General features: G+C 45.2%; 1 protein-coding gene across 3 annotated transcripts in view; it reads right to left on the bottom strand.

Annotated features, from left to right (window-relative positions):
• The window catches only part of LOC144110587 (uncharacterized), a 159,214-nt gene that overhangs the window by 3,158 nt on the left and 142,259 nt on the right, over window positions 1-13,797 (bottom strand). For all 3 annotated transcript variants that reach the window (XM_077643605.1, XM_077643606.1, XM_077643604.1), the window contains 3 exons: window positions 11,265-11,427; window positions 7,062-7,245; window positions 4,092-4,391 (listed from right to left, as the gene is read on the bottom strand). In XM_077643605.1, coding sequence (XP_077499731.1) covers window positions 4,092-4,391; window positions 7,062-7,245; window positions 11,265-11,427 — 647 coding nt within the window. The remainder of the gene's footprint in view (window positions 1-4,091; window positions 4,392-7,061; window positions 7,246-11,264; window positions 11,428-13,797) is intronic.

Genomic DNA, 13,797 nt, shown 5'->3' with positions numbered 1-13,797 from the left:
GCAGAAGACCGTGGCATTTAGCAGAACACCGCAGCAAATGCAAAAGTTGCAGCCATGACCACCTGCTCCCACTACTACCAGTGTGCCAAAAACTGTTGGCTATGAAAACTAGTGAGTGCTGCTGCCACTGGTTCTCAGTAAAAATAAACACAGCCAAGTACCTTCACAAGGGTGAAATAGTGCGAAAAATGAGGAGGGTGGAAGGGAGACACGCTGTTTTTAGAGCGCAGTTCTTGGGTGACCATTCTTTGGTTGGGCGTCTGTGTCGGCGTAACCAAGAGAGCAAACGAAGAGGACAGTTCAGGATGAAAGTACGGCAATAGCGAAGAAAGCGCAAGAAGAAAAGCAAACGAGGATGTAAGCGGCAGAGGAAGGTACGGCTGGGTTGGCGAGAGTGCCATCATGTTCCATCTGCGGCGGCGACCGTGGCGGCGTCAAGCTGTAGATCCCTATTACTGTGAGTTCAGCTGGAGCCAAGTCAAGCATCGCTACTGTTCAGCACTGTGATGCATCTTTGATTGCCTATGGTTCAAATACCTCTGCTGCAAAATACAGCAGCATCATAATCATGCAGTAAATTTTTTGCGCCGTTTCTTGTTTGTAAAATCATGTATTAACCGGCCCGAACAACCTGAATTCTAAACAAGAGTTGCTAGCCGTAGAAGTGCTGCACTATAAATGACAAAATGGCTTAGAAAAATTCAGTTAGCTGCACAAAGTCACCGCCATCAAAAGGCAAGGGACATTTCCTCAGTGTTGCTATGAGTTTGCGTCTTGCTCGAGGGTAACAAGACAAACTAAGTGAGGGAGCCTCAATTTTTAGTTGGGGTGTGTGAATGACATTCCAAATACGAATGGAATATGTTTGATATTCGGTTCATATCCAATTTGAGAAATTGATATTCGAACATCTCCAAATATTTGGCAGTGATCAAGCATCGCACCGCTTTATCAATCAATCAATTCAATCAAATCTTTATTTACATCATCCAGATGTTAGGGGCGCAGACAAAAAGCTCTCACTGGAGCTTGATTGCGCGCCTGTGCCCCCGTACAAGGTTACAAGGTTTGTTTGATTACATATATTGGCAGCAACTAACATAACAATTGCGTTTGAGGAAAAATAAGCGAGACACAACTGACTCGGAAAAAATAAAAGATAAAAAAAGACAAAAACAGGAAAAGAAATAAGATGCAAAAATACTGGTTTGTAAGACTAACACAAAGCATTTAGCAATAATGGTAAGAGGTAGCTGAGCATTTGACGTCCATAGTTAGTTCGTATTTGGGGAATGAACCATTTATCGCGGTTTCTTATGGCATAAGTGTGTTCTCTAGTGTTAGTTGAGACAAAGTTTCAAGAAAATTACGATAGGTATTACTTCTCCTATATCGTTTTATTAAGTTGACATTATATAGCTCGTGTATTGGAGTTATGTGGAAGGCATTAAAAAGGGGTTTTAATCCAATCGTGGCTAAGCCAGATACCTAAGCAAATTATCCAAAGATCGAGTTTAAAGTGTTGGGAAAACAGTACAAATGCACCCCTTTTGTTTTCTTCTCCGCCGTTTATTGTGTTTACTAGTTACGTTCAACACTGATTGGCTTGGACTTCGAGAGAAATTTCACAAGTGGGACTTCGCACATACCGCATCTACACGACTGTAAGTCGACGTATTTTTCAAAATTTGAAAATCCGAAGTGGGGGGGTGGTCAACTTAAAATCGAAACCAAAGCATCGCACTATAAATAAACGCGAGACAAATGAGATATCAGGCATGCTACAGCGTGGCTGCATTTTCGCAGTGCAGTTCCGTTGCATCGCTCTTGGTGCTGGCTTTGAGCAGCTGCTACATCAAGACACAGAACTGGCATCCTCACCTTGTGCGAGGCGGCCACTGGTGGCTATCGATAAGCAGCAAACCAAGTCCAGCCCACTCCCCACACGTGGCTGCAGATTGCGTCTACTGATAAGCAGCAGCGGCCAGATAACACATTCGCGTTCTACTCTTAATAGGTGCCGTCCAAGTTTTTTTTTTTACTTTCAACCGCGCACTCGGTGCTCAATGGAGTGCAGATAGTTGATGGAGGGGCTGCTGATCCAGTCGCGGTGGCACCCCCAATCGGAACCGCAGCGGCGCCTGAAAGTGTCGGTAGCCAACGGAAGAGCCAAGACCGGTCACGCATAGTTTCTCTTTGGCTCTGACGCATTTGACTACTACCGGCAGCGTTTCACAAGTTTTTAATGCAGTGGTTCGTCTTTCGGCATTTGTGCTCCGGCTCCGGTAAGCGACCGATGCTCGTACACGGCTACATTCAAGAAGGCTGTCATTCTTCACGCCGAAGAAACCTGCACGCCGAGCCACAAGTTCGACGTTCGCAACGCGTGATACAGGCGTGGCAGCTGCAGCGAGGCGAAATTTTCAGCAGTTCCACGCGATGTCGTGATGTGGCTGTTTGCGAAGTGCGGAATTTCGCTGCACGATGATGTTAGAACGACAAGCTGTGGGGCCGCAGCAGCGATCACGACGGCAGCGCTAGTGAGGACGATGGGGCAAGTGTGGACGAGTAGTCCAGTGACTAATACATTTTTGTTTTGTAATGTGCCCACAGGCGCTCCCGCGTGCGGCAGACGATAGTGGCTGGCGATAAGTGGAAGCCGCAGGATAGTGCTATCGCGTTCTATTATTAAAGGCCAAGTGTATACGACCTTTAAGTAGTTTTTCTTTCTTTCAGAAATGTTAAGTGGGGGGATCGACTTACGTTTGAGTCGACTTAAGATCGTGTAAATACAGTAACACACGTGATGACCGACTACCCGCTTCAAACAATCTCAACACAAAAGCGCATTGTTTTTAGGTTGATCCTTCCATTATGTGTTATAATCCTAATGCCCATACCCATGAATGGTATGGTATATGGGGTTTAATGTCCTCACATGGTGCTCCTATTCCAATATTCCAATTTTTCAGCTAGCTCCATTAGTACCGAAGATCTCGGCAATTAAAAATGATGCTCCTTTCACCCCTCAACTCAAACGCGCCGACATGCCAGGAAAACAAAAGAACAAGTCAGGACTGCACCCCGTTGTGTCCCATCCCGCCTATGTTAGTTCGGCACACCCAATGAGAAGGCTCCTCCAGACTGTCCACTTGCGTCACCGGAGTAGTGTCACCTAAGATCATGCGGTTAGGGGTCGCCATAATTGGTTGCGAGCAGCCATTTATTTTTAATTTTATGCGAAGCATAATAGGGACACTACTTAGCTCAACCATAGCCCAGCCTGGCGCGGCCGCGATCACCAAGGCTAACTCCCGCTCCTCCCACTAGGGGCGCTGCAGCCGAGCACGTGGTCTGACGTCACGACAGCTGAGGAGAGACGGGGCTCAACCCGCGCGGTCGCCGCGCGGCCGCGACCACCAAGGCTAACTCCCGCCCCTCCAGGAGATTGCTAAACAACGAAGAGACTAGCCTGACTTATGGGCAGGCGATACCGAATCCCTTTCACAAATCTATTATGCTTCGCATCCTAGGCTTAACCTTAGCTAAGCCAGGCCATTTTTTAAATTACAGGGTCCACGCAGAGCTTTAAATTTCACTTTAATGCTCACAAAGACCCCCTCTACAGGTTTCTTGCTTTAGAATATGACCATAAAAATTATTTTAGGGTCCCTTTAATACCTCGACCTCCTGATAACAAGAGGCTCTTCTTCCATTGCCAAGTAGTGGAGGTGCAGGGTTCGATCCCCAGTGCCGCCGGGTACCCACCGGTGATACAATGGGTACAAGCTTTCCCCTGGTCTAGTACTCGGCTTCTCATGGTTGAAATGCTTGGAAAACGGGTCTTTGACCCCACCTTGAGTAATCGAAAATAACTTGTGCCATGGCACTCTTTGGCCATAGGCGCCCTTGGGCCATAAAAATCCATATTCATCAATAGTCCCAAAACAATATGGTTAAAAGAAAAAGAGAAGGTAGGGATTGAGGTGAAGTGGGGGGATGGATTTAGGTACTCAGGAAGCCAAAAAGCACTCCAAAGAACCCACAGGCTCTGCGGAACCCAATGAAAGAACTCCTGGACCAAGCCATACCTGCACTCTCTCTGAGCTGCCACCTAGGCGTGGGTGGTCAGCGAGACTCCTGGAGGCAGCCTGTCGCACCCGTTGCCGCCAGGTGACAAGAGTGCCAGATGCCAAGGAGAAGGTTCTTCCTCCAAGATCCCTGGTCGCCGTCGCCGACAGGCCCTTTGCCATGCAGTACAATATCCACAGTATTTTACTCTTGGGCATTTTTACATTTGGCCGGCCCGCACGGTCAACTTCATAGAAGAAGGACTCTGGCGCCCTGGTTGACTGCTGGGCCCATGGCGCTGCCCCACGCCTCTGAGTGATCTGCGCAGTGGAGAATGCGAAACTGTACAGCAAGGAAAGTGGTAAACCAGACTCCTTCCAACACCAACTCTCCTGAGACAAAATCCCTGAACAGGCAAAGGAAGTTTTTGAGCACACTTAAAATGTAAGAAGAAACTCATACTAATGTGAGCCACATAACTTGCATGTCGTGGCTGATGCAAACTCTCACAATGCTAGGACCCAGGAGAAAAGCACACCAACAGGGGGCCCACTGGTGTGTCTCAGAGGACAAATTTGGGCGAAGGATGATGCAACAAAGTGAGCAGCAAAGAAAACAATTATCGGCTAAACTAGGCTATGGCTTAGTTAAGACATCTGGCGAGAACGGTCAAGTTCTTTCCTCTCACCACAACGGCATCCCCTCTCCATTTTTTCCCCATTCTCTCTCTTCTTCTTTTGTCTTGGCTGCATGCATTGGCTTAAATTGGTTTGAATTGGCCTGAATTCACTTGGAGCAGTTTCAAAAGCTACAACAAAGTTCATTCACACACGGGCTCAGGGCAGGTTCCCAAATAAAAAATCAGCATCGATGGCCGTGCATAAGGATTGTAATTTGGCTTATAGCACATTCTGCTCAACAGTTTCCGAGGGCTGCATCCTGAGAAAACAAAGTTGGGGTGAGTAAGCATAGGCTGGTCCTCACTGGAGCAAGACAGGGATAACTGGAGAGTATTAGGAGAGGCCCTTGTCCTGCAGTAGGGTCACCAAATTTCCTTCTTTGCAATTGGAAGCAGTGCAGCTGTCACAAAAGAGAGACTTTAAAATGAACAACTTATACGGCCAACCAAAGGAGCAATACAATTGAAACTGGGTACAATGAAATTTACAGAAGCACACAATGTTTTCCACACACATGTTTTTGCTACATATAGTCTTCCCACAAAGACGTTAAAAATAATGCAGAAACAAAACTGAAATGAGAAATAAATGCTGGTGAACTCACTCAGCAAACAATTACAACAAAGGCCTGTTATTTAAAGTCATGAAAGAAGAGAAACATTTTTTAGATAGGCAGAGTTTCACAGCGAGGAAAGCACAAAATGTTCGGAGCATGATTGTGCAGTGTAAACATATTACCCCTTCATAGGTTTATTCTCCAATGTAAACTGCACTGTTCGAATGGAGCTCCATGTACATAGCAGCAAGGCCGTGCAAACAACAGAACACGAGTGACAAAGGACGGGTGAGCGCTGAGCCCACCATCGCATTGGAAAAGAAACTGGGGCAGCTGCCACCAGCACATTTTGCCACAGCCTAGACGATGCCGCTATAAATGTGGGTATGTGCCATTTTGTGAGGGGAACAACAACAATAGAGCTGCGGCTAAGGGCAGACATTGGTCATCCTGTGTCTTCTTCGTGAAGGAGAGACGCGGGTCTTGAAATGAACGTTTTATTAATAAAGATATCTCAATTAGTTCCCATATTATAGGAAATAACTGAAGCCTAATTAGTTAAATTCTTCCAGGTCATTTAAGACACTTTCTTTCCGCATTTATTGGTTTTGATTGAAATGGGGCTGCAGCCAAAGACTTGCCATCTCAGGCTACACTAATTATATTGTTGTTGAAATACATCATCATATAAAAATGCTAAATTTTGTCCAAGCACCATAATTATGCCTTATAGTTAGGTGACATTATGCTTCACAAAATTTGGAACGTCTGACTCAGCCAAACAAAACCAGCATAGCTCCACAGTTTACTTCTTTCTGAATTCAACGATATAAGATAAATTGAAATTACCCTCAAAAAACAAAACAAAAACTTATGTAAGGCTAGTCATGTTGAGAAAAAAACGCGAAGCTGAGAAAATCGTATTTGAGGCGTGCGCGCCAACAATTCGGGGGTTGTTGTAGAGGCCTCAAAAAGCAGCAAAATGTGGACGTTCCAAAAATACGTAGTGGAGAAGGGGCCCAGCTTACAAAAAAAACCAAGATGGCGGCCATGAGAGACGCGGTTGTGGGAAGCGATGGGCGCAAAGTCCTGCAGCATTTCGCTCCGAAATCGCTATTTCCGGGCTAAGTAGGCGTGAAATATATAGATATTTTAGTACTTGGAGATCAAATTTAGACCTTGAAACTTTTTAGGCAGGAACTTTGTGGAGTGTATTGATCCCGAATATGCCATTTTTGCAAAATCGAATTTTTGCATTTTTAGCCATTTCAAGACCCGCGTCTCCCTTTTTAAGTCCTCTTGTGGAGCCAATGTCAGCTGCTATTGTTCACTACGATCATAGACAGTCCTCTAAAGGCCATTTGTGTTTCATCTTTATTCAACGTGAAACTTGTGCAGTTCAACCGAATTTCGAGAAATGCAGGCACTAATAGATATATGATGTAGCAAGTTTGATGGAGGTGGTGCTAGGGTAATTGAAAAACTTCATAATACTGAGGAATTTGCTATATAAAGGCTCATTACCTATATGTTCGACTACGTGAAACTGCTAGATGTATTTGCTGGATGTATTTGTTGGAATGACATTTGCTGACAAGAACCTCCTTATTTATGCATGTCCCATCCTTATTCAGTAACCCCTGCAGTGACAGGAATTGCTGATCACTTTGGTAGCCAATCAGAGATCAAAGCACAAACAACCACATGGTGGGCCCTACCAAAGAGGTGTCCAATGTTTCTGGAGCAGAACTCACCATCTTTCTGCAAGTGGTGCACCGGTAGCAGAGACTGCCAAAGCCGGATTTCGTATTCCGAGTCACAGTAGTGACACGTCCCTTGCACTCTGGTTTTACAGGGTTGAAGCCAAGCTCCGAGCACTTGCCCCAGACTGCATTTGATCCACGCTTGCGCTTATCAGAATTGGAGTCAACCTCTGGCCTGGATAGACACAAATGGCCAAATACAAAGCAAACAAATGCACATACCACGCTGATGTCACTCACTTAAACCATTAACTCCCCCACACACACACACACACACATATCCACTCTCCCACCCATACCCATGCACATAACACAGTCAGTAAAACCCCATCAAGTGAACGTAATAAGAAAACGAAGTTCCTCGCAAATCGAGTTCACAAGTATTTCTCCATTTAATGCTACATTTTATCAAGAGAAGATTTCCATATCCATGTAAACACTAAGAATCATTTTCGTCTCCCCATACAAACAATGAATGATTTGTGCCCTGTTGTTCATGCTAATATGAAGTACAATGCTAATTTTTAGTTCACTGGTATTCAATTGAAGTCATGTCGCCCTTGGAGCTATTTCTAGCTCACCTGCTCTAAGTACAGCTAGCTTGAAGCATGCCTTGCAGCAAAGATCGCTTGTTGCTATAATAAAAAAAAAATGAAAAAATTCTAACGCCTCTTCAGCTCCCATTTTACATTTCACCCAATGAGTCTCAACTGCATCCTTCACGGCTGTATGCCACCATCCCGTTTTCAGTACACCCTTTCTATTAAAGTGACTAAGCTAAGAACTCAACTACAAAACTATACTACTAAAAATTTCATTTCATTAATGCAGGCTCCTCAAATTGCTTTCCAGCTTCTTTTTTTCACACAAGAAGTTTTTTAAACTATGGAACTCATAAATAAATGAACAAGACTTTCAAAGAAGTATTTGTAGACATACGCCCACAATTATATCAGTTGCCTGCAGTGACATCACTGAGGGCTTCCTTTTTTTTGTCATTTTTAAAAGGAGGCTTCTTTCCGTTGTACCATTCAAACACCACCTTTAAAAAGAAACAAATTGTAAATTGTGGGCTTTAACACACCGAAGCTACACAGTGGCCACGAATGGTGTCGTAGCGGACGGCTGAAGATTAATCTAAACTGCCTGTGGTTCTTGAAGTGCTCCAACACATTTTATGTGTTCTATGTGCTCTAACACATCTTTGTGTTTCACCTCCATAGAAATACTGATGCTGCAGAGAGGATCGGGCCCGCATCTTGGGATCTGCAGCCGAATAACAAAGCCACTGAGCGGCTTCAAAAAAAGAACAGCTCCATGCCATAGCACCTCATTTATCATGCTCTTTGTGTCACTATTTCTAACAATGTACAAGGCTAACAATTTAATCAGCTTGATCGTCACAAAATCACCTCCACCCATACTGCAGTAAAGTGAGCAATGAGCTTCCAAGTTTACTTGATTGCTACACTATTTCCTCTCTTTAAAAAGCACATCTGGTGGAGCGAGCGGCGACGGCAGCGGCGTCGATGGCGGTGCCATCTGTTGGAGCACAGCTGCGACGTTGCCTAGCAACGCCACAGCCGACATATGGCGCGACGAGCCGAAATGGCTCGCTGGCTGGCGTAGTAAGGCTTTCACTTTAAAACTGGCCGGCATGCACGCCAATCGCGCGAACCGAAGTCAACTGGTAGCCAAAAATCAACCACACGAGATTCTGGCCCCGGATATCTTGAGAGGTACCTAACTACAGCGAAATCTTGTTAATTAGAACTTGTTAATTGTTAATTAGACCAAACAAAAATGTCCGAATTATCCAAAAGTTCAAACTACCAAATGACCTGCAAAAAACTGTCAAGAACTGCTTCATCACCATCATCATCATCAGCCTTACTACGCCCACTGCAGGGCAAAGGCCTCTCCCATGTCTCTCCAATTAACCCTGTCCTTTGCCAGCTGCGCCCATCGTATGCCTGTAAACTTCTTAATCTCATCCGCCCACCTAACTTTGTGCTGCCCCCTGCTACGCTTACTGTCTCTTGGAATCCACTCCGTTACCCTTAAGGACCTGCGGTTATCTTGCCTTTGCACTACATAACCTGCCCACGCCGATTTCTTCCTCTTGATTTCGACTAGGATGTCATTAGCACGCAATTGTTCCTTCACTCACTCTGCCCGCTTCCAGTCTCTTAACGTAACACCTATCATTTTCCTTTCCATGGCTCGCTGTGCTGTTCTTAACTTACGCTAACCCTTTTCGTTAGCCTCCACGTTTCTGCCCCGTAGGTGAGTACCTGTAATATACAGCTGTTTTACACTTTTCTCTTGAGGGAAATTGGCAAACTGCCATTCATGATCTGAGAGAACCTGCCATATACGCTCCACCCCATTCGTATCCTTCTAGTTATTTCCATCTCATGATCCGGATCTGTGGTCACTACCTGCCCTAAGTAGACATATTCCCTTACCACTTCCAGCACCTCACTACCAGTTGTGAACTGCTGCTGTTCCCTTGCTAGACTGTTGAACATTACTTTGGTTTTCTGCATGTTAATTTTTGGACCCACTGTACTGCTCTGTCTGTCTAACTCATTGATCATGATTTGCAGTTCACCTCCTGAGTGACTCAGCAAGGCAGTGTCATCAACGAATCACAGATTATTTAGGTATTTTCCATTTACTCTTATTCCCAACTGTTCCCAATTTAGGCCTCGGAATACCTCCTGCAAACAGGCGGTGAACAGCATTGGCGAGATCATGTGTCCTTGCCCGACGCCCTTCCTTATTGGAATTTTATTGCTGAATTTATGGAGGACTATAGTAGCTATGCAGTTGCTATATATATCTTCCAGTATTTTGCCATGAGGCTCTTCTACACCCTGATTACGCAATGCCTGTATGACTGCTGAGGTTTCCACTGAGTCGAATGCTTTCTCGTAATCAATGAAGGCTATATATAGAGGTTGGTTATATTCTGCACATATCTCTATCACCTGATTGATAGTGTGAATATGATCTACTGTGCTGCTTGCATCATGGTAAATTTGTATGATGAAAGGCCGGGCAATGGTTGCCTGATTTTGGGATGAAAACAGTGCGTCAATGACTATTTTGCACTTTTCCATCAATGTTTCACTACGTACATACTATCGGGAGCATCGAAGCAGAACTGCTCTAAAATCATAAGAGGCTCCCGTATCCTTCACGGTATGACTCAGTGGAGCTCCATCGGTACCGTGTCACACCCATCATAAGTGGCACAGTCTACTGTGCGCAGGCTTCACTGCACAAAGGGTGAATGGCACGTGAAGAGCACGCAGTTTCAGCACACTGGAAGAACGGAACCATGCAGACGGAAGCAAAGGAAATGGCTCAGGGAAGCCGAAGCGAAAGGAAAAAAAATAAGGAGCAAGAAAACGCCAGCGACGCGGCAGTCAGTGTCTGAATAGGCACTCAGTTGCGTTTGCTTGACTGGTAGATGCTGACTGGTTGTGCCGCCATCGCTGCAGGCTGGAGTGAAGCTCAGAAAAGCAAAACCAAAACTAAGTGGTCGGACTGTTCCTATGGGGCGGGACCATTCTTTGTTTCGTTCGTTGTCACGCCGGTCATATCTAGACCACCTGGTCGCGACCTCCTTCGGGAGCTCGTCCGAACAAGCGAGCGTGCGACGCCACAGGTTTACATGGGCGCTGACTGGGACCGGGCCGGCATTTCGAATTATCCAGATTTCCAAATTAATGGGGGTCGAATTAAAGGGTTTTTACTGTACTAAGGTAGTTACTGTACTAAGACTTTGTACTGGGCCATTGTGCAATGGGATAGTTAATGCGGGATATTATACTTAAGCACAATAACTTTCCCCACGAGACTTGTGCAGCACGTACCCATGACGGCTTCAGCATTTCGATGCTTCGGCGTCTCCCCGCTCTCGAACTCAATTTACTTCAAACAGGCTTAGAAATCGTGAACTGAATAAATGTCCTGCTTGGTAAGACAAACTAACATGTCACCCATAAGAAGACATGTCCGCACACTGGACCATGCAATTCTATGACTGCGCTTTGTTTGTTTGCAACTTCCGGTACAGCAAACTCACCCAGTAATTAGTTGTGACCCTCTGCCTACCTTTCGTGCAATGATCATTTAAAGGCATGTCAATTCTACACTGGCAAGCATTTTAAGCAGCAAGCATACTTTGGCACTGATGGTGGAGGAGTGACGCCAAGGCCAAATTCAACCAGCAAACCTTCAAGGCGTGCTGGATCAGTGAGGATTTTGCCGATTTCAATTATGTCCGGGTCAACACGCACTGAACCCAAGGTACTGCGCCATTGTGGTGGTTGCGTTGCACTGGCTCCTGTAAGCACACACCAGTTTTGATGGTTAGGAGTTTGTCATGTAGCATCGCTAGAACAAACGGCAGGCAGCAAAGAAAAATTTCTGAAAACATTCTTCCACTGTGCACTTTTCACGACACATATAAACTAATAGAATAAGACTTTCAAGCAATAGTATTCAATAGCTCAGTTTACTGCGATCATTATGCACATTGCTCGGTTCCACAGCATCCAGTGTAACTGAATACCTACACTGCTACTACACATGGCAAGCTTTATAAAAATCAGCAGGTGACACTTCTCCGTATTCCTTGGGAAAGCGGACTTGCTCGTGCCACGGAGGAAGACTATTTAGGAGTAGAAACTCCGCTGTCTGCGGCGACCAGAAAAGGTCACAAGCCCGCGGAGCCCCTATCATGCTGGCGGCGCCTGGCGGCCTGGAAAGAAATTACCGCCGTTTCGGTTGCCAAGGCAACCGGTCGAGCGTGTTGCTCCCATTTGGCCGCGCACGCGCCTGACTTCTATTGAGGGCACTCTTGCGCGCTTCTTTACTGCTGGTAGCCCAAAGCGCAACTGGTGCTATGCTTCAACCATTTGAGCACAGTAAAAAATAAAACGCGTTCTTTTCCATGACCGCTATAAGATGATCTGCAGCTTTTGGTTGTATGCAGGGCTTTTGTTTTACACTTGCGCAATGACTTTGATTGGATGGGTATAAGCGCTGCTGGCATTCGTTGAAGGCAAACATACCTTCACGTTCGTCGAGTATGTGACCACGCTAAGTTTCATCCGCTGGAGGAGAACGCGGGCGTCGTACGGCACAGCGTTTATGACTACACGTCAGCCGAGAAGGCAACAAGCGGCAACAACTTCTCACCTTGCTCACCTTCTCCCTGCAACACTTGCAACCGCTTTTGCAATTTCGAACAAAACACCTGCGTCCCATCTTAGTCTAGTAAATTCCGAAGGAGGCCGCACTGCGCGTAGCAGCGCTGTTGGTATTGCGGCCCTCGAACATCACTGACAAGAAGTGTTGCTGTTTGACTTAAGGGCGCAGAAATACAACGTCACGGCGTGCCCGCTGAAGCAAATACCCATTTCGCCTGCTTGTCGTCTGCTTTGAGCGGGAGCCGCCGGAGAGCGCGTCGGAGCTGGCGCTGCATATTTTTTTTTTTCGCTGTGCTTCTACGACGCGCCGCATGGCGCCGCCCCTGCATACGGCCCTGTCGGCGCATACAATTGTGACCTTATCTGGTCTCCTGCGCTCGCTCTCACTGAATAGAGTTTCACCTCCTAAATAGCCTTGCTCCATGCTCGTGGCGCCCGTTTTCCGATTGTTGAGGAAACAAATCTCAGCGTTAAGGGTATAATGCGACAGCATTAATGAGTTAATGCCTAGATATGTGTAATCGGTCATTTTCTACTTTACATTCATACATCACCGGAAGTCTTCATACCACTCCTGGCACAATGGTGCAGCGCTTTAGGCGAGATGCGGATCTTGAAATGAACATTTTGATTATTTAAGATATAGTAATGAAATTAGGTGCACATACATGTTCGTTCTTCCTATATTCAAAAGTATAATTATTTTCCATATATCTCAATTAGTTAAGATATTATAGGAAAATAACCAAAGACTAATTAGTAAAATTCTTATAGGTACTTAACTATATTTACATTTTTTTGGTTTCGACTGAAATGGAGCTGTAGCCAAAGACCTGCCATCTGGAGCAATGCTAGCTATGTTGTTGAAGTACATCATTATATAAAAATGTTAAATTTTGTCCAAGTATCATAATTATGAAGTATAGTTACGTGACATTATGGTTCACAAAATGTGAAATGTTTGACTCAGCCAAACAAAAACAGCACACCTCCACAGCTTAGTTCTTTCTGAATTCAACGATATAAGATTAATTGAAATTGCACCATAAAAACAAAAACTTCCGCAAAGCTAGTCATGTTGCCAAAAAACATGAAGCTGAGAAAATCTCATTTGAATTGCGTGCCAGCCATTCGGAGGTTGTTGTAGAGGTTTCAAAAAACTCCGGAACGCGGATGTTCCAAAAATATTTCACAATAGTGAGTAATACATACTAGGTAGTTTGGAAGAGGCCCAGCTTTCAAACAAAACCAAGATGGCAGCCATAAGGGAAGTGGTCATGGGGAAGCGACCGGCACGAAATCCTCCGCATTTCGCTCCTAAACTGCCATTTCTGGACTTGGTAGGCACGAAATATATACATATTTTAGTATTTGGAGGCTGAATTTATCCTTGAAACTTTTTAGGCAGCCACTTTAAAATGTATTGATCTCGAATATGCCATTTTTGCATTTTTTTTATCATTTCAAGACCCGCGTCTCACCTTAAACGATGCGCCACAGAC

This window comes from Amblyomma americanum, chromosome 11 (assembly GCF_052857255.1).
Source record: "Amblyomma americanum isolate KBUSLIRL-KWMA chromosome 11, ASM5285725v1, whole genome shotgun sequence".
NCBI classification, from domain to species: domain Eukaryota; kingdom Metazoa; phylum Arthropoda; class Arachnida; order Ixodida; family Ixodidae; genus Amblyomma; species Amblyomma americanum.
This window is presented reverse-complemented; position numbering and strand designations above follow the sequence as displayed.